Source organism: Pelobates fuscus, chromosome 10 (assembly GCF_036172605.1).
Source record: "Pelobates fuscus isolate aPelFus1 chromosome 10, aPelFus1.pri, whole genome shotgun sequence".
NCBI lineage: Eukaryota > Metazoa > Chordata > Amphibia > Anura > Pelobatidae > Pelobates > Pelobates fuscus.
The window spans coordinates 76,073,134-76,092,840 of NC_086326.1; the positions used below are offsets into that span (position 1 = coordinate 76,073,134).

Here is a 19,707-nt window from a genome sequence, read left to right on the forward strand (position 1 = left end):
GGGGGGGGTAATGGAGCTCCTGCTGGGAAGTAGCTGCTCCTGGGCATCCCAGGTTCGGGAGATCGGCCACCTCTCCCGCCTGGTGAGCACCAGGCCACACTTGCCACGAGGAGGTAAGTAAGACTCTGTCGAGTTGCTGACCGCTATTAAGCATGTCGGGTCGGTCAGGTAGGAGCAACATTGCTGGGTCATCCCCTTCTGGGGTGAAATTATCTTGTTGATAGTTGCTTAAAGTGAGATATTTAGGGAGCTCAGACGAAGTGCATCTTTCCTCCATGACAGCTAATAGGGAAATCGATAGCTAGGCTAGTGTATTCAGTGTCCACTACAGTCCTGAAGGACTCATCTGATCTCTGCTGTAAGGACAGCACCCCAAAAAGCACTTTTTAGGGCTAGAACATCAGTCTGCTTTTTTTTTTTTTCCTGTGTAATCTAATTGCAGTTGCCTGCCTGGCAGCGTGTGTGTCAGGCTCACAGCATATACTGTGCCCACTTGCCCAGTGCCACCACTCATATCTGGTGTCACAATAACTTGCATTTTAAAAAAAAAACTTTTTTTGACTGTAATATAATAGCAGTCAGTTTCCTTCACACGTGTGCGTTTCAGGGCCTGCCAGGGCACAGTGTCACACCAGTGCAACTCATATCTGGTGTAACAGTAGTGTACATTTAAAAAAATAATAAAATACAGGGGGCTTGTTGTCACCTTTCGGGGACCCTTGGTGTTGTACGTGGCTGGGTGGAGGAAGAGACCTTCAATGACATCAGTGAGGACAAGGAACGGGACATGGCTAGCTTGGTATCCAACCTTGTGCAAATGGGGAGTTTGCGGTTGTGCAAATGGACTGTTTGCGGTTGTTTGCGGTGCGTTAAACGGGGAGTTTGGTCTGTCACTGTGAAGCGGGCGTAACCCTTACACTACCTGATCGATACAACATCATACCTGATGTTTTAAAGCACGTTATTCCAAACAATTTAGGAATGTTAGGTGATTTCTGCCCTTTATGGATTAAAACCAGACTCTGCATCAACTATGTAATTTTCCATGGGAGTTTTGCCCGGCATGCCACAGTCCAGGTGTTAGTCCCCTTGAAACAACTTTTCCATCACTATTGTGGCCAGAAAGAGTCCCTGTGGGTTTTAAAATTCGCCTGCCTATTGAAGTCTATGGCGGTTCGCCCGTTTGCGAACATTTGCGGAAGTTCGCGCTCGCCGTTCGCAAACGGAAAATTTTGTGTTCGCGACATCACTACAGTATTTTGCAAAAGTATAAACCTATATTCTTTTTCTTTGTTCACACTGAGTCCAAGTTTCTTAATGGACAATGGACAAGAGGTCTTCACCTCTAAGCATGTAATGAAATATCCCAAAAATAAATAAATTAATACATATGACTTAATCTGCCTTATAATGAAAAACATTGATCTTTAACATTAGTTTGAAAAAAAACATACCTTTAAACCTGAAATTCCATGTTCACCCTAGACAAATAAGAAAACGACAAAATTTAGTATGTAAGGTTAACATGGTTTTGAAACCTATATAACCTAATTGATGATAACTAGAATATAATAAAAGATTTAAATTACTAATCTAGAAAAAGTAAATTTCTCCCTTGCTAGATTTTTCTTTCTGGAGTTTTGATGTTAGTATTACCCAATTGAATGACACTCATTTTAGCTACCTGAGGGGTTCGAAAGGCTGGGAATCAGTTACTAACACTGAGCTGTCACAATACCCTCATATACATCTATTGGAGTAAGCAAATGATCACAGTGTGAATAAATGTGCTTTGAGGAATGTAAGCCTTTGGTGAACATCGTAGCATTAGAACATGTCCTACAATCCATAAACGTTGTATGTTTACTGCTCAATGCCAAGGTAACATTAAAGTTATTAATGTAATTATTAAACGTTTGGATTGCCAGGAACTGAGTTTTCAGTGTTCCTGACAAAATGTTTATTGAATGTACACATACAGGGTTACTCATATAAGTGAGAACATTTTAGGTAAAAGTAGCTATTTTGCTTTCACTTTGAATTCACTTTGGACTCTCGCATTACTAAATATTCCTGGTACTGTCTTTGCTCAGTTCTGGGATCAGACCAAGCGACACAGAGTAGACCGATTAGTTAGTATTATATTATCAGCTACAGCAGAAGCAACAGTGCATCAGTAGAGAGTCTGTGGAATCAGTAGGTCTCCTAGGTGTCTGAAATATTTATTGTGGCTGTCTGCCAGTGTATCACTATCACGGATGCCCTTTTCCTAATAAACTAACACAAATAATCCCAAAGGTAAATTATCGCCGATGTCCCATAACCCCCCCCCCCCCACACATGAGCCAAGGCCTAATGCTGGGAGAAGACTGGTTCATTTGGAGCCACACACTGCATTTTATGCAAAAGCCTCAACACGGGATTTCTAACACAGAAAAACAGGGAAATCCCTCCCATGATCCTCTGTTCCTGAGAGATAATTATTGGAATACACATTGTTTATTTTATTATCTCTCAGAGACAGAAAAATCAAACATTTCTTAACCACCCCAAAAGTACCCCAAAAATACAGGGAAACCCCACAAAAAAACACGTCCCCGTATAGCCTGGATCTGGGTGAACAACATATAAAAAAAATCACCCAGATCCGTTCGGTAGTTTTGGATCGCCATAGCGGGAAAGTTTTGACCGGTCTGCCACGAGGCTGAATCCCAAATTAGTTGCAGGGAAGTTGTGGCAAGAGCCGGTCTCCGTTTGTGTTTTTTTTTTACGAAAACCACATAAGGTAGATGAACGTTGATTCATGTAGAATGCTCCCCGTGATCGGTAGTCTTTAACTCCCGAACGCCGTTTGTATAGGTGTACTGGAACTGGAACGGGCAGCAAGTCCATGGTGACCGGTGTTCGCGGGAGTGCCTAGCCAAAATGAGTTCCAGGCACTCGACAACCAAGTCCCGCTGCCAGTGTTCGGGAGACAAAATGGCCGCCATCCATTGTCCCAACCACGTGCGTTTGCATGCACGAAATGGTGGCCACCCAGTGGAGCATTCTATTTATTAGTTCCTTTGCGGTCTTCGTACAGGATACTCAACGTTCCACATTCTAATAGGCCTCTGGGGTGGTCTTGGTTCGGGAACCGAACAAAATAAACAAAGCAAAATTAAATACAAATCTTTTATACAAAAGGAGCCGAAACTGATGGGGTATTCCTTCACATTTATATTGCTATATATAAAGATTAAATTGTAAAAAAAAAAAGATCATGTCATGACAGTAACCAAAGTAAATCATTAAGTGTTAATTTAAGCTTTCAAGAATGTCTAGTGGAAAACGTTACCATACACAATACTTCTGAATATATAAATATTCATCTGGGAATTGTAATGAAAAAGCTGGAAATGTGACGTTGTTTATGGAAGTCCCCAAAAGTGAATAATTGTTGTTTTCAGCCAGTTACCCACATGTGTTTATGCAGTGAGAAAATAGATTGTTTACACTTGTTGGGAAAGTCAAGTACTATAAAATAAGTAAAAAAAACATCTTATCTTTGTAGGTCTTCATTAAACGTAGCATATAATCGTGTTGTCTTGTTTGGCTATCAACATGTATAATTTTCCACATAGTTTCCATGGATCCAGAGCCCAGTTTCAGGGAAGCCAATTACTTTTTTGCAATGTAAAAAAAATGACATAGTCTTAGTTATTTATTCACAGTCATTATCCTTATTTTGTTTGCCCAGTGTCTACATCAATGATCTTATTTTGTTCTCCCAGTGCATCCATTGGCCTCATCCATTGGCCTCATCCATTACTTTTTATAATTTGATGACATCTATTATTTGAAAAGCCAAATAAGAAACTGCACTCATCCATATACAGAGAGTTGGATGCAACCCAACCAAGGGTTTTTGTTCATTTCTGCATATGTGTTCTGCTTTTAAAAAACCTTTTGGTCAAAATATTGCTGCTGTACATTTTGGTTCCAATACATTTGCCTATCTAAGCCTTGGAGTGTCTAGACCTTTTTCTCTTTTGACTACATCCATTATTTGATTTGATCCAATGTGCCCCTATGTATTTTTATGTGCTTGTCTTTAATTCTCTCTGCCTTTTGATTTAAACCATGGTGGGATCATCTCATTGCCTGCATCAAGACCTGAAACAGGCTGCGTCTTTGCTGTTAAACTACTGAAGGATGACTACGGGACTTGTACAACTGTGCTTGACATAGACACCATTGGGAGTCGAAATGTTGCAGTGTTCCACATGTTCTAATACTGATACTGATATTCATTATCTTCTGGGCTTGTGCTGGCCCTTGGTTCAGCTAAGCACCTTGTCTTAAATGAATTGAGTGAGGTTCCTTTTCCATTTTTGCAATTGTACAACTGTGTGTCACATTTCCCTGCCCAATCTACACAGATTCCACCGGCCAGCCCTGCCGCACAGTCACGCCGCACAAGTAGAAGAAAAGGTGAGTATTCTCCTATTCATAATTCCCACAATGCCACCAATTCTTAAGTAGTTATGTCGCGAACATAAAATTTTCCGTTCGCGAACGGCGAACGCGAACTTCCGCAAATGTTCGCGAACGGGCGAACCGCCATAGACTTCAATAGGCAGGCAAATTTTAAAACCCACAGGGACTCTTTCTGGCCACAATAGTGATGGAAAAGTTGTTTCAAGGGGACTAACACCTGGACTGTGGCATGCCGGAGGGGGATCCATGGCAAAACTGCCATGGAAAATTACATAGTTGATGCAGAGTCTGGTTTTAATCCATAAAGGGCAGAAATCACCTAACATTCCTAAATTGTTTGGAATAACGTGCTTTAAAACATCAGGTATGATGTTGTATCGATCAGGTAGTGTAAGGGTTACACCCGCTTCACAGTGACAGACCAAACTCCCCGTTTAACGCACCACAAACAATCGCAAACAGTCCATTTGCACAACCGCAAACTCCCCATTTGCACAAGGTTGGATACCAAGCTAGCCATGTCCCGTTCCTTGTCCTCACTGATGTCATTGAAGGTCTCTTCCTCCACCCAGCCACGTACAACACCAAGGGTCCCCGAAAGGTGACAACAAGCCCCCTGGGACGCCTGCTGTGTTTGGTCTTCCACCTCCTCAAAGCCACCTTCCTCCTCTGACTCCTCTTCTTCAGACTCCTCTCTCTGCGTTGCCTCTCTCTGCGTTATTATAAGGTGTGTTAAGTAGTACTATTCCTATCAGTTTAATCCCTGTTACGTCCCTTGTCAGGGGACGTGTATATGGCATTGATTTTAGGAACTGGGAGATGGAAAAAGGTCCTCCTACTTCAAATTTGGGGCACTGCGCGTGTAGTCTAATGTGCCACCAGATAGGAGTGGTGTGTTAAGTAGTCCCCCTCATCAGGCCTTTTTTAGTCGAATGTATCACCCACTGTCACTCCCTTCGGGATCCATCCCTCATTCATCTTAATAAAGGTGAGGTAATCTAGACTTTTTTGACCTATGCGACTTCTCTTCTCAGTGACAATACCTCCTTCTGCAATGAAGGTCCTTTCTGACAGGACACTTGAAGCGGGGCAGGCCAGAAGTTCTATTGCAAATTGGGATAGCTCAGGCCACAGGTCAAGCCTGCACACCCAGTAGTCAAGGGTAAACTCGCCTTAACCAAACTCCCCGTTTAACGCACTGCAAACAACCGCAAACAGTCCATTTGCACAACCGCAAACTCCCCATTTGCACAAGGTTGGATACCAAGCTAGCCATGTCCCGTTCCTTGTCCTCACTGATGACATTGAAGGTCTCTTCCTCCACCCAGCCACGTACAACACCAAGTGTCCCCGAAAGGTGACAACAAGCCCCCTGTATTTTTTTTTAAATGTACACTACTGTTACACCAGATATGAGTTGCACTGGTGTGACACTGTGCCCTGGCAGACCCTGAAACGCACACATGTGAAGGAAACTGACTGCTATTATTTCACAGTCAAATTTCTAGTTTTTTTATTTAATGTACACTACTGTTACACCAGATATGAGTTGCACTGGTGTGACACTGTGCCCTGGCAGGCCCTGAAACGCACACGTGTGAAGGAAACTGACTGCTATTATATTACAGTCAAAAAAGTATTTTTTTTTTTTAAATGCAAGCTATTGTGACACCAGATATGAGTTGCACTGGTGTGACACTGTGCCCTGGCAGACTCTGAAACGCACACGTGTGAAGGAAACTGACTGCTATTATTTCACAGTCAAATTTCTAGTTTTTTTATTTAATGTACACTACTGTTACACCAGATATGAGTTGCACTGGTGTGACACTGTGCCCTGGCAGACCCTGAAACGCACACATGTGAAGGAAACTGACTGCTATTATTTCACAGTCAAATTTCTAGTTTTTTTATTTAATGTACACTACTGTTACACCAGATATGAGTTGCACTGGTGTGACACTGTGCCCTGGCAGGCCCTGAAACGCACACGTGTGAAGGAAACTGACTGCTATTATATTACAGTCAAAAAAGTATTTTTTTTTTTTTAAATGCAAGCTATTGTGACACCAGATATGAGTTGCACTGGTGTGACACTGTGCCCTGGCAGACTCTGAAACGCACACGTGTGAAGGAAACTGACTGCTATTATTTCACAGTCAAATTTCTAGTTTTTTTATTTAATGTACACTACTGTTACACCAGATATGAGTTGCACTGGTGTGACACTGTGCCCTGGCAGGCCCTGAAACGCACACGTGTGAAGGAAACTGACTGCTATTATATTACAGTCAAAAAAGTATATATTTTTTTTAAATGCAAGCTATTGTGACACCAGATATGAGTGGTGGCACTGGGCAAGTGGGCAAAGTATACGCTGTGAGCCTGACGCACAACTGCAATTAGATTACACAGGAAAAAAAAAAAGCAGACTGATGTTCTAGCCCTAAGAAGGGCTTTTTGGGGTGCTGTCCTTACAGCAGAGATCAGATGAGTCCTTCAGGACTGTAGTGGACACTGAATACACTAGCCTAGCTATCGATTTCCCTATTAAATCAGCAGCAGCTACACTGTCTCTCCTCTCACTAAGAATGCAGCTTCCGGGGGGCGGGGCCTAGCTGTCATGGGGGAAAGACGCATTTCGTGGGAGCTCCCTCAATATCTCACTTTAAGCAACTATCAACAAGATAATTTCACCCCAGAAGGGGATGACCCAGCAATGTTGCTCCTACCTGACCGACCCGACATGCTTAATAGCGGTCAGCAACTCGACAGAGTCTTACCTCCGCATGGCAAGTGTGGCCTGGTGCTCACCAGACGGGAGAGGCGGCCGATCTCCCGATCCTGGGATGCCCAGGAGCAGCTACTTCCCGGCAGGAGCTCCGTTACCCCTCCCCTCGGACCGGTGGGGGTTATCCCGGTCCACCCCTGAGAGGCTGTCTGGAGCTAATGGACGCACAGAGCACAGCCGCCCAGGCTGACATACTCATCTGCGACTCTCCCAATATGGCGGCAGCCGCGTGTCCTCCTGGTACCAGCAAAGCATGGCAGGATATTGAGTCTAAGCTGGACAGACTCTTTAATCAATTTTGGAAGCAAATAACAACCAGGAAGCCCCAACAAGCTCCACCACAGCCCCAACAAGCTCCACCACAGCTAAGCAAAGCAGTCCCCATTATAATCCACCAACGCAAAAGGCGTCGAAGACGGGACCGGAGGCACAAACAGAAATGCAGAGCCTGCCCCACGTCAAGCACTCGCCTCCACCTTAAGCCACCACAATCCCGCACCGGACGTGAAGCACCACCGGGACAGATCCGACCACCCGACAAAACAAGCTTCCACCAACTCAAGCCGCAAACCCGGCACTCAGCCAGAGACTTGCCTTTGTTGTTCCAGGTATCAGGGACTCCCAGGGTCTGCACCTGGCGCCCTGAAGGGATCGGATGAGCACAAGCAGCAAACAGCAGCCTGCCAAGCATGTCCCACTATAGCCGATCTTCTACACCATGCCTTTGATCACATGAACTGCTCTCTGCACATTAACTAATCGTAAAGTAGCAAGCGTTTAAACATGTCATTATTTCACCTCCTAAAGAGTTTATTGTCGTAGTTCCTTACATGCCTTTACCTTAACTGTTCATGTATTATGTTATTCACTAGTCTCATCTCATGGGGCGACTCACACTTCATTTATAACTAGTGGTGGAGCTGCTGATATAAATACACAGTTGATAACGTGCGTGCAAGCTACACCCTAAACATGACAGCCATCTTTCACAACAATGTACTGCTATATACTCATACCCTCAGTGCAACTAGCCATGATATACGCACGTTCAGCCTAGCATGCTCAAATATAACACACTTCGGTCTAAAAAAATAAATAAATAAAAAAATACAAAAAAAATACAAAACAAAATACAAAAAAAAAAAAGAATGCAGCTTCAGAATTTATCTAAATTGTATGCTGTCTAGGAGGTGGGAGGGTCTGGGAGGGAGGGTCTGTTGCTGATTGGCTGGAATGTGTCTGCTGACTGTGAGGTACAGGGTAAAAGTTTACTCAATGATGACGAATAAGGGGCGGACCGAACATCGCATATGTTCGCCATCCGTGGCGAACGCGAACAAGCTATGTTCGCTGGGAACTATTCGCCTGCGAACCGTTCGGGACATCACTATTCTTAAGTATAATATTAAAATAAAGTGCTTGTTACCCCGGGATGGCTTGGGGGGCAGCACTATCAACGATCTGCCTCTTTTCCACACGAAGATAAAAAAATATTTCTATTGGTTGCTAGATTAAGTAATGTCATATCATGAGTAAACTGCTTATATTTTATTCCTGGCTGTCCTGGCACACACTATAATAGGTCAATAACTTTCCAATGTCAAATTAAATATAGCTATTGTATGCACACGTTTGTCATGCAAATTCCTGGTCTACTCAAATGTGTGTTAGATACCTTGACTTCCCATAATCTGCATAATTCATGAATCGGAATTGCTGCAAATTGGAATATAGTATTTCTTACATTCACATTAGTGACTGGATGTATTTGTAAAATAGTACTCAGCAGGAATAGAGTAACATAGCAGATTAACAGCTTTACATAACTAGATTATACATAACTGTATAATGAAACACATTAAAAAAATATAACACATACACTAGTTTATACAAACAGAATATACAAAAGCACAGACATGAAATTGTTAGAAAATAATGAAAGCAAGTCAAAATGTTTAAATAGAAAAAAAAAAAAAAGCTAGAAGTGTACATCGATGTTCCAATACATGTGTACCGTCTACAAGAGCAGAGGTGAAACTAGAAGTGCTAGACTACAGTGTATGCCTGAAAAAAAAGCATTTTTATGTCTATATCCTCACCTACGGTTTCCGTGGGAGTATGGGGTTCTTTATTGATTTGCAAGAAAGGATGAATATAGAAGTTTAATGCACCAACCATGTAAAAAATAAAATAAAAAAATCAATCCAAACAAAGTCTATCTTTAGAGAAGAGCTACAATGTGCTTGTATGACCTCATGTAATGAGATGTTATGGGGAGTCTGAATTGACTTGTAAGAAGTAAAAATATTTTCCTATATTACAGAACATGTTTTGTTTTCTTATTAGCTTGAACTCATACTTACATATGAAGGTTAACGTTGAGTGTTACTTTAGTACAATGACTATCATTACATAGTTTCATTGAACTCCATATTGGATTTAGCCTGAGTTAGCTTAAGTTTATTAGCATAAATAGCTTATATAGTGAAATATATTACTAGTCTATTTAAGGGATCTTACGTATAAACAATTCCGATGAGATCTTCTGGATCTCTATGAGTAGATTCTGAAACGTCGATTGGCATTGGTATGCAAGTCTTTCGCTTAATTTCCTGGCAAGCATTTATACTTTAATAATTACTCTTTTTGGGATTGTAACTTTGCTTATTTTGAATAACTTGTTTGTGTTACTTTTCTTAATGCCCTCTTCTGAAAATGTTTTAATATTTTGTAATGTGGTTGCTTATTCTTGTTTTATAACAGAATTGGACAATTTCCTACATACAAGAACATTAGGTTTAACAAGTCTTTTAAAAAAAATTATTTTGTATTTTTGTTGTGCATTATAATAATACAAATAATAATAATACAAACGAGCTTACGGGTGCCCCAACAGCAGTCCTCAAGCATATCTTCATGTACAACATTTTGGGTAAATGCTAAAACATGCACATTTTTTCAATATGATTTAAACAACATATTCATGACATGAGTGAACGTTTGAGTACAGACATGTGGTAAGAGTACTAATAAGAGCAGAGCGTGCAGACTGACCTGTCTGTAGCTAAAGATAAATGAAAACAATAATGGTAGCATGTTTTAAATTTATAACAGGCTTATCTCAACAGGAGAACTAATGGCATGCATCCCCCAGGAGGCTTCAAGCAGATTACTTAGGTAGGGAGTAAGTGTGGAGGTATAAGTGATTACGGTAATTGCTTAATAGATGAGTGAGTGTCAGCCAGAAAATTGGCAATGGGACTTGGGCGGTATGTGTGAGAAGCAGACAGAGTTATGGGGAATAAGTCTACAGTCCCCCGATGCCAGCAACTGGTAGATCCATGGATGTACAGGAACCCTTCAGGCTTTGGGACCCAGGTGAGTGTCGGCAGATTTGAGCAGAGGCCAGGGACAGAGCCCTCCATGACACCTTCAGCCTTCACCTTGTTGCTTGGCTCAGGCTTGATCTGCGACGGCTTCGACCGCCGTGCTGCTGTCAGTGCATGTGAGTTCCGCCGCTTGCGTCTCTGCCATTTTGGTGCCCTCACCGCTGGTACCGTTGTGGATACCAGGTGGGGCTTTGAAGCCCGGAGATAGTGCGGGGGACCCCGCGGGCACAGTGGCATCGCAGGTCGTGTGTGAGTGCCACCGCTGGGCTCTGTTGGTGCCCTCCTGTGTGCAGCTCTATGCTGGAGCAGTGTGTGCTTCCCACTTCACCGCCATATTGGGGCACCTTGCGCTGTTGGAGCCAGGGTCTCCTGTTTCAGGCAAGGATTCTGCTCTTGTGGTGAGTAGGTACTCGATTGTCTGGGTAGAGGTTGCTGCATTCTCAGCTCTAGTTTGTTCCAGAAGGTAGCGAAAGATCTGTCCAGTCTGGACATGATATCTTGCATGTCCCTTGGGTTGTCAGGGGACCATGCGGTGTGCGCCATCTTAGGGGAGTTGGAAAATTTAGCTTCAGTCGACAAGGTTTTGCCCCGTGGTCTTTTTTTGAGCAAGGTAGCCTCCCAGAGGTGGACTGGGATCACCCCACGCCGGTCCAAGGGGGATGGGAGGGGGGGTTATGGGGCGCATGTATAGTGCTGGATGCAGTTGGGCAACTCCACGTTGAGATTGCCGCCTCTCCCACCTGGTGTGCTCTAGGCCGCATGTTTCGAGTCATGTAATAGATGAGCTCTTGTCAAGCTTTGACCCCTGCAGGGATTGTCAGCTTGGGTAAGGAGCAGGTAAGTTGCAGGATGCCAGTCAAATCACGCTTAGGGCCAAAAACAGCTTTTTAATCAGTAGAGGAGAGGAGCTCTATCAAAACACTTCTCTCCACCATGCCAGTCAGGCCCCGCTCCCCTACCTTGAGTCTTTTGGTAATAATTTCTCTCTAAGAGTGTGGGGCAGAAATGGTGAATCTGTTACAGAATGGTGAACCCGTTACTGGTAGATATTGATTTCTTACAAGTTCATATTAAAGCTGTTTGCTCAAAAGCATATTTTATAAGACACCCCCTCTCCCCCTTGCCCCCCCAATCTGGAGAAGCCATGGGACTAACATGGAGGAAGTTTGTGATGTGAAACGTTATCTTTACATCATATAGCCTTAATTAAATGTAGGTTACTAAATGAACCTGGGGTTAGGAAAAGGCAACTAACAGTTGTAAGAAATGGTGTGTGAGTGAAGAATGTGTATGTTCCTTCATCTTTTTAATGAGTTATGCTCATCAAATGGTGTCTGAGCATAAGAATAGGCATTTTATCTACTGGCACAATGGGTATCCAATGATTACACAGGTAGCCAACATACAAGACAGACTAAAAATCAATTAAAGGGTAAAGAAGGCACAAATGTGATGTGCAGTAGATAAGATTTAAAGCAGGCTTGGTGGCCAAGGAGATATCACATGAGGAAACGAGGAATGGGAGATGAGACGTGATAGAGAATATTATGGAGATAATATAATGATAAAAGAAGGAAAATTTAAGTGGTATAGGGGAGGGAAAAAAATAAAACACAAATTCTTGTGTGGCAATTTAGGTGGGATGTGGAAAGACATAAAATATAGTAGGAGACCAAAAGAAGGGAGAAGGAAATAGCAAACAGATATGTTACATCAAACAGTTTATCAAGAGTTGAAAGAGTTGATGGAACTCTATTACAAATTAGGAGTGAGTACACAAAAGTGGAACAGTCGTTGTTTCTGCATTTTCAAACTAGACACAGATCTACTCACATTCTCATCAAACATAATTCCATAAAACACAGAGCCAAGTGATTGTGCCTTCAAGTAACTTTCACCAGCAAAACGTAAAAGTAGATTTTAAGCATGATAGCTGATTCGAGCTTACCTTTGCAGATTTACATACCCAGATTATTGGCAAAGATAACTTAAATGATGCAAAGCTACTACCAATGTTATACGTACTTTTTGTGAACAGTCTAGCCATAAAACAGTTTACAAAAAATAACAGCTGGTCTTGAGTTTACATTAAGTACATTTACTATGTTTCAATGTAAGCCACTGGTTGCGGTTGTTGCAAATATTTTTCATAATTGATTTCAATGTTGGACCAGTCCAACAAAATAATCTGAGTTTAGAGGGAGCACTGAATACTGTTCTACCCAATAAAAGCTCTTAATCCAAGGAACTTTAACAAATAAGTTTCCTGAAAATAAAAAAGTTAAAAATATTTTCCTAAAAATAGTATGGAAAAAAACAAAACAAAAACCATAAAGTAAAGACACTGGAATAATTACCAGAAGCAGGAATTGAAGATTAAAACAAATACATCATTCACAAAACAGGGTAAGTGCCACGTACATTCCGATGGTGATATTGCAGGTATGTTTGGAAGCTGGTAGGGTCATGAAAAGTTAATAGGAAAATGAATGACGCAATGGTAGGGATATAAATTGAGGTTCTAAACCCTGATAGTTATGAGACGTAAAATGGAGCAAAATATAAAGGATGGTAAAGTTAAGGAAGGGTAGGGTCATACCTCTCAACTTTCAGAAACAGAAATCATGGGTAAAGCTATAGGAAAAAAGGACACAAGATGAAAATCATGGTTATTCAGCCACAAAGTGCTGTGGAAAGAGGAGTCAGTACTCTTTAGTAAGTACGGTGGGATTGATAAAAGGAATGGAATGTGGAAATCAATGGAGGTCAGAGTGTAAAAGCAGCGAGGATCATAAGTTGGTAATGGAAAATCATGGATGCCAAAAACAAAAACAAAAAAATATGCACAAACAAAGGTGCAAACAATGCCAGAAGCACAATGTGATATCAACTAAGAGTAAAATGAATAAGCCTACGGCAAAGCTGTGCTAAGCTTCTGTTGGGATACCTTTGCTCCATGCTTTCCAGGCATCCCAGGCATGCCTCTTTCTCCCTGGAATCGCAAAATGAGAGAGAAAAAAAGAAGAGTAAAGAGTAAGTCTAAGAGGTTAGAGGAGGTTGGGAAGTATGTTAGTGACCCTACGATAAATGTGTTCCTTGAAAAATGTGTGTTAAACTAGATTTCAAGACAGAATTAGAAGGTCAAGAGTAATCAAAGAAAAAAATGACCGAGATGGGTCAGAGGTTTATCTGATCGGTCAGCCTATTGTATTGTACATGAGAAAGGTTTGTAAAACAGCGCGTTGATCATTATTTTAGGGATTAGATTTACAAATTAAAAGCAACGGTCATCAAAATGGGATTCAAGATGTGCAATGGACATAAAGAATCACAACAAATGTTCTGCCCATTGTACAAGCACAAGTTCATGTATAGGCCAGTAGATACACTTTTTTAATTGCTTGTTTATCATGTTTTACCTCTATGTGGTCACATGTTGATCTCACAAAGACAATGTATATATTACACTCTATGCTCTCATTCAAACTCCCCCCTACACCCTAACTGCACTAGGTTCCGGGTTCCTTTGGCGGGTGGGGGGGCACTAAAGCACATGCAAATTGACTGACGCTGGATGTTCTCATGCAGAGCGTGAGGACGTACAGTGTCAGCTACGCGACCAAAAGTCGCCTAACCACCAGGAAGTTTCTCTAGTGGAAGCCTTAACCCTGCAATGTCATTATTGCAGTTTCTCAGAAATTGCAATAATTACCATTGCATGGTTACGGGGGTAGGGTCACTGCACCACCCAGACCACTTCAATGACCTGAAGTGGTCTGGGTGTCTAGAGTGCCCCTTTAAATATTTGCTGAACATCCGGTATTGTAGTTTAAACCACTCAACTACTTTGTTCGGTAATCACCACTGTGATTATTTTTATATAAAATATTTAATATTCATATCATATGTTAGCTTTGGTTATCCTATATCTGCCATTTCCTACTGTCACCTTGTACAGGCTGCTTTGTAGGTTGGAATCAACGCATCCCATTCACCTATTTCTTGAAAACCAGAGCAATCTGAATAAACCTTTCATGTTTAAATACTTGATATTATTATTATTATTCTTTCCAATCTGATAAATGCCATGTTTTGGGGGAAAATGTTAAATAAGACAGGACACTATTTTTTAAAAATTAGCCTGTTTTTTATCCTAATTATGCATTTCACTAGCTAATCTCCATTTCCCTCTTAATTAGTATTATTATAAGACATTTCAGACATCTGTAATATGTCACCCTGTCATTATAATCATTTTGTAATGTTATATACAAAAGTACATGTACTATAAAACAATTCCAGTAGAGGGCAGTGTCAGACTATAGATAAACTTCATTCAAAAGTATTATACCTATATGCTTGTGCTATCTATTAGTTTGTTTGTCTATCTACAGACACACATGTATTCATACATACATACATACATACATACATACATACATACATACATAAACATGGGAACGTATATATGCAGGAGCAAGTGAACTGTAAAGTTAACAGTTTTACTATCTTTCCAGATTTCTAAAGTTGCCTGTATCTAATCAAGCATGAATCAGACTTCCAGGATTTATAGGTAATATTAACAGTAGAAAAAAAAAAAAAAAAACACTCCTGTCTGACCTGCTGTAGACAGCATCTGGCTTTCTCTACATAACAGTGGCTGACCCAGGAGTATACTTTTCCAGCTCAGATTTTGCCGTGTAATTTTAAAGGTCAAGGGCTCTCAATACATATCAAATGCAAAGAAAGTGAAAACTTTGACAGCGATTAGACGTGTGATCTCTCATGGGTACAATGTACACAACAAAAATACAATAAACATACAGCGTGTAAATAGTTCATAAACAATATACTGTAGTTAAACTATTAAAAACGAAACAAACAAACAAACTGGAAAGACTTAGAATTCCAAACTGAGATTTTTCCAAAACGTATAAGGAATTTTTAAATTTCTTAAAACTACATAAAATATATTGGTTATGAACTGGTATAGTATTGTTATACATATTTTCAAATACATTAAAACCAATTATTATACTCCTTTGTCTGGGATTAATGTGTTTGGCAATTGTCTCTGGGGGGGTCAATTTTCAATTCCCTGATCATTAGCCGTGTTAAACGTCTGGGTTACTTGGAGAAAATCTCAAAGTTTTCCAGGACTTTGAAGTTAAGTCTGCAGTGACTTTAAAGGGGCAAAACACGGCAGTTGAACTTTTAATTCATTCACCAGCAGATTTAATTGGATTAAACAATACATGGAAGCTTTGGATTTAGTACTGACGTTGTGGGGGCTTCAAAATGCCCATAGCATTTGTTTCCCAGAAATAGATTGAGTTGGACCTATAGTGCCGATGGCAAATAGCACATGCAAATTCACTAAAGAAATTGACAAATGAAAATAGAGTAAAGGAAGCAAATTATAAACAAAAAAGCAAAAATGTGAAAATAGCGGTATTGCCCTAAAATTTTCCCAAAAATTCCTTGTTGGTGAGTTACTATCTTATGGAATAAACCTCACCAGATAACAATGCTCGTTTCTAGTTATAACTTGGGCTATTACAAACAGAACACAAACTGTGAGCAGGGTTTTTCTGAAGAAGCAGATTTACAAAGATTTGGTGAATGATTACAAAAATGATCAGATACAGAGATTCTCATCAAATGGTCAGAGAATCAGGGTAAAGGGGCAGAAATCTCTGGTTATTAGCAGGCATTGGAAGTCACACCAGCTTAACTCTCTGGATAAACTCACATAGGCTCTGGGTGAATTGACAGATTCTATTAAATGAAAGATTCTTTATTTAAGTGAATGCTTTAGGAAATATATATATATATATATATATATACACATATATACACACATACACATATATATTAAAAGGAGGATGTTGTGCTGTTTATACTCAGATATATTTTTATCCATATCCAGTCATGCACAAAAATATATACTTAAATATACTTAAAACATATGCTATAGGATGCTGTAGGATTATTATCACCAAAGAATTCATTGGTGTATGAAAAATGTTGCACTGCACATTTGGAGTAGCACAGCCCTCCCCTCTCTTTGGCTAAAGAAAGATTTCTTGTACAGAAAAAGACATCTCAAATCCACAATTATTGTCTGCAAATACTAGGTATTGAGTTTTTCTCAAGGCAATAATATAACTTCCAACAAATAGTACATGAGATTAATTGCCGGCATATTGTAGATGCATGGGTTCTTGATATATTTTCAAGCACTTATCTGCCAGGCCTCTAACCTCCATGGTTTGCACCACAATGAATACAGTAGATAATGTAACCATTTGTCAAGGACGGAGTGCAGGAATACAATATTGAAGAGGCCGAGCAGGTCTTAAAATCACTGCATTTCTTTTTCTGAGACGTGGTATTATTTATTTGCCAACTAAAAGGTATTGATTCGGCTCACTCAAAATGAAAAACGCAGGAAGACAAGCTAAATTCAATTATTAGAAATATATTCTCTACAGTTTAATGACCATAATTCATATATGTCTAAAAATTTCCTATTTTCTTGTTAATATATATTGTTGTGAATTAAGAATTTTGACCTTCTTTTCCTTTCTTCTGTATATTTTCCCTTGGTTGTTTTTTTCCAAGTTTAAAAAAAAAAAAAAAAGTTAATAAAAAAACAAAACAGTTGACTAGAAATATGATAACTGGAAATTTGCACATGTGCAACAATATTTCTATTACTACTCGATTACCAGGGGAAAATCACCGAAATTAACAAGGCCAGATTTATACATAACATATACGCATTCAAAACAAACTAAATGAATATATAATCAGCACTAACGACCTGTCCAATCAAATGTTTTAGACCGCAAGACTAAACAGGAATAGTGACCCCTTAATAGTATTTTAATTCTTAGTAATTACTGTCACCAACTATATCTGCTTTTCACAACTGCCATATGACAAAAATTGCGACCGTGTACATGTTCAATAAATCTTTGCAAACAACTGCTTTTATAATCAATCTTGTTTTGAAAAAAAAAAGTCATTTCAAAGAAGATTCCGAGACCAGTGCTATTATATGTGGATAATGTTTTTTTTTTATTTATTATACTTTAGGTTAATGTTTCCAGTGAATTCCTATAACAGGGCCTCTAGGACATGGTATCAATATGTGATCAAGTAGATCACAAAATTCTGGGTTGACCGCATTTGTAAAGAATCATCTCCCTCAAGCCTCAAACACCCACACTTATGCCCAATGTCTTCTTTTTTAGGAAGATGAAGAGTATCTGCGTCTCTGGGCTATAAATTGAGGAACCCTTCAGGGTAGAGATCATAACTAAGAAGACAATCAAGACAAGTGTGAAAACAATTTTCGATATTACTGTGAGTGTTAACAGATTTAAAACATATACTGTAACACATCCCGGGCAGTATCTGATTATTGCTTTGTTTATAATTTGTTGTATGTGCTAACGGTCTAAAATAAACTTACATATGAACCGATCAAATAGCACATTTCAATTTACAGAGTTCCTTTGCTCCAAACCATGGAGATGACAGTTATGATAAATGATGCCTTCACAACAATGGAAAATATTTTTTGCCCTGACTTTGTCTGTGTCTTAAAAAGCGTTTTTCCTTTTCACGTTGATTTATTTGGTCTCAATGAATGAAAACAAAATGTACCAAGTTCCAGGAAGTTGTTTGTGAGACTGATCATGATGGTCTCAGCTTTGTTTTGGCTAGCTGTTCCCTAAGCATCATATTGACCTAATGGAGCAACTTATGCATAAAATCTAAATAAAACAAAGACCTCAAACAAGTGTAATAAAATATCTTTCCCACATTTCATATATCTTAAATAAATTATTTGTCAGGGAAAGCTCATAACAATTGAAAGTACACCATGATATTTTTCTCTCAATTATCTGGCTTAGCGGCAATCTGTGAGGTTAACAGTAAATCATAGAGTTGACACTTGAGGAGTCTAGGAGTTTGTGTATCCAGAGATTATGAGATAAACTATATTAACTTGTCACTTCCTAGTGATGTTTGGTTTAGAGTGGGTGTCAGGACTGCCAGAACATAGAAAAAAAATGCAATTATTTCAGAAATACTTTTTTGTGGATTGCTTATTACAGGGGATTTTTGATGTTATGGCAGGTAAAAATAGAAAATAAAAGATGAAACAAGATTTTATAAATGTTTTTACACCTTCATGTTCTGTCCTTTAAAGGGTTAGTAGTAGTGCATTAAAATTCATCTTCACTAAGTAATTGTGAGAGCATAGATGCTGCCTTTGGAGCCTTCCTGTTGAAAACAGTGCTGTTTTTGTGAAATGGCATTGTTTACACTTTGCATTTTGTCATTCAGACAGCCACTAGGAGATTCAGACTTAAATGGATTCAATTAAGGAACCTATTTTACATCTGGCATCAGCATGCAATTTATTTTGATGTTAGATGCAGGGTGTCCACCTAATGCCCTTCTGTGAGAAGCAATCTATCAGTGCATAAAGGCTATTGGCACACATGCCCCTTGTATCCTCATTTCTTCTCTATGAGGTGCATTTGATTGGACAAAATTCATCCATCGTATGGACTTCAGAGAGGGAGTATTAAGCTGCAGTGAGGAGTCTGTACCAGCACAGGCTTTTCATTCAACATATTTTTTTTTTTTTATAAACGAGGGCCTTAGAATTCTAATACATTGTCATATTAAAGGGACACTCTACGCACCAATACAATGTGCATGCATCTGATAGATTTAGGCCTCATTAATATACTATATTTGTTTGCATGCACAAATCTAAAGTAAAGTTTTCACACAAATTAATGTTTTGAAGAGTGCCCCGCCTCCTTAGCCACACCCCTTATTCCAGAAAGACTTCCTTATTCAAGGTATGCACACAGTCTTTGCCCCAACAGCACCTAGTGAGCTGTTTTTAATTTACAACCTGTCTGCAGAGAAACTATAAACACGCAGTGATATCCTTACTATATCCTTCCCTGGACGTTTTTTTCCTTCTAATAGAGGTTGTTTTGTAGTATATAAGGACAG

At 39.8% G+C, this 19,707-nt stretch overlaps 1 protein-coding gene across 1 annotated transcript in view; it reads right to left on the bottom strand.

Moving 5' to 3' along the window:
* Positions 1–19,707, bottom strand: part of LOC134575865 (collagen alpha-1(XIII) chain-like) — a 120,988-nt gene that overhangs the window by 73,080 nt on the left and 28,201 nt on the right. The window contains exons 9-10 of the mRNA XM_063435307.1: positions 13,607–13,651; positions 1,455–1,481 (exon numbers count right to left, since the gene is read on the bottom strand). Of these exons, the coding sequence (XP_063291377.1) occupies positions 1,455–1,481; positions 13,607–13,639 (60 nt within the window). The 5' untranslated portion in view covers positions 13,640–13,651. The remainder of the gene's footprint in view (positions 1–1,454; positions 1,482–13,606; positions 13,652–19,707) is intronic.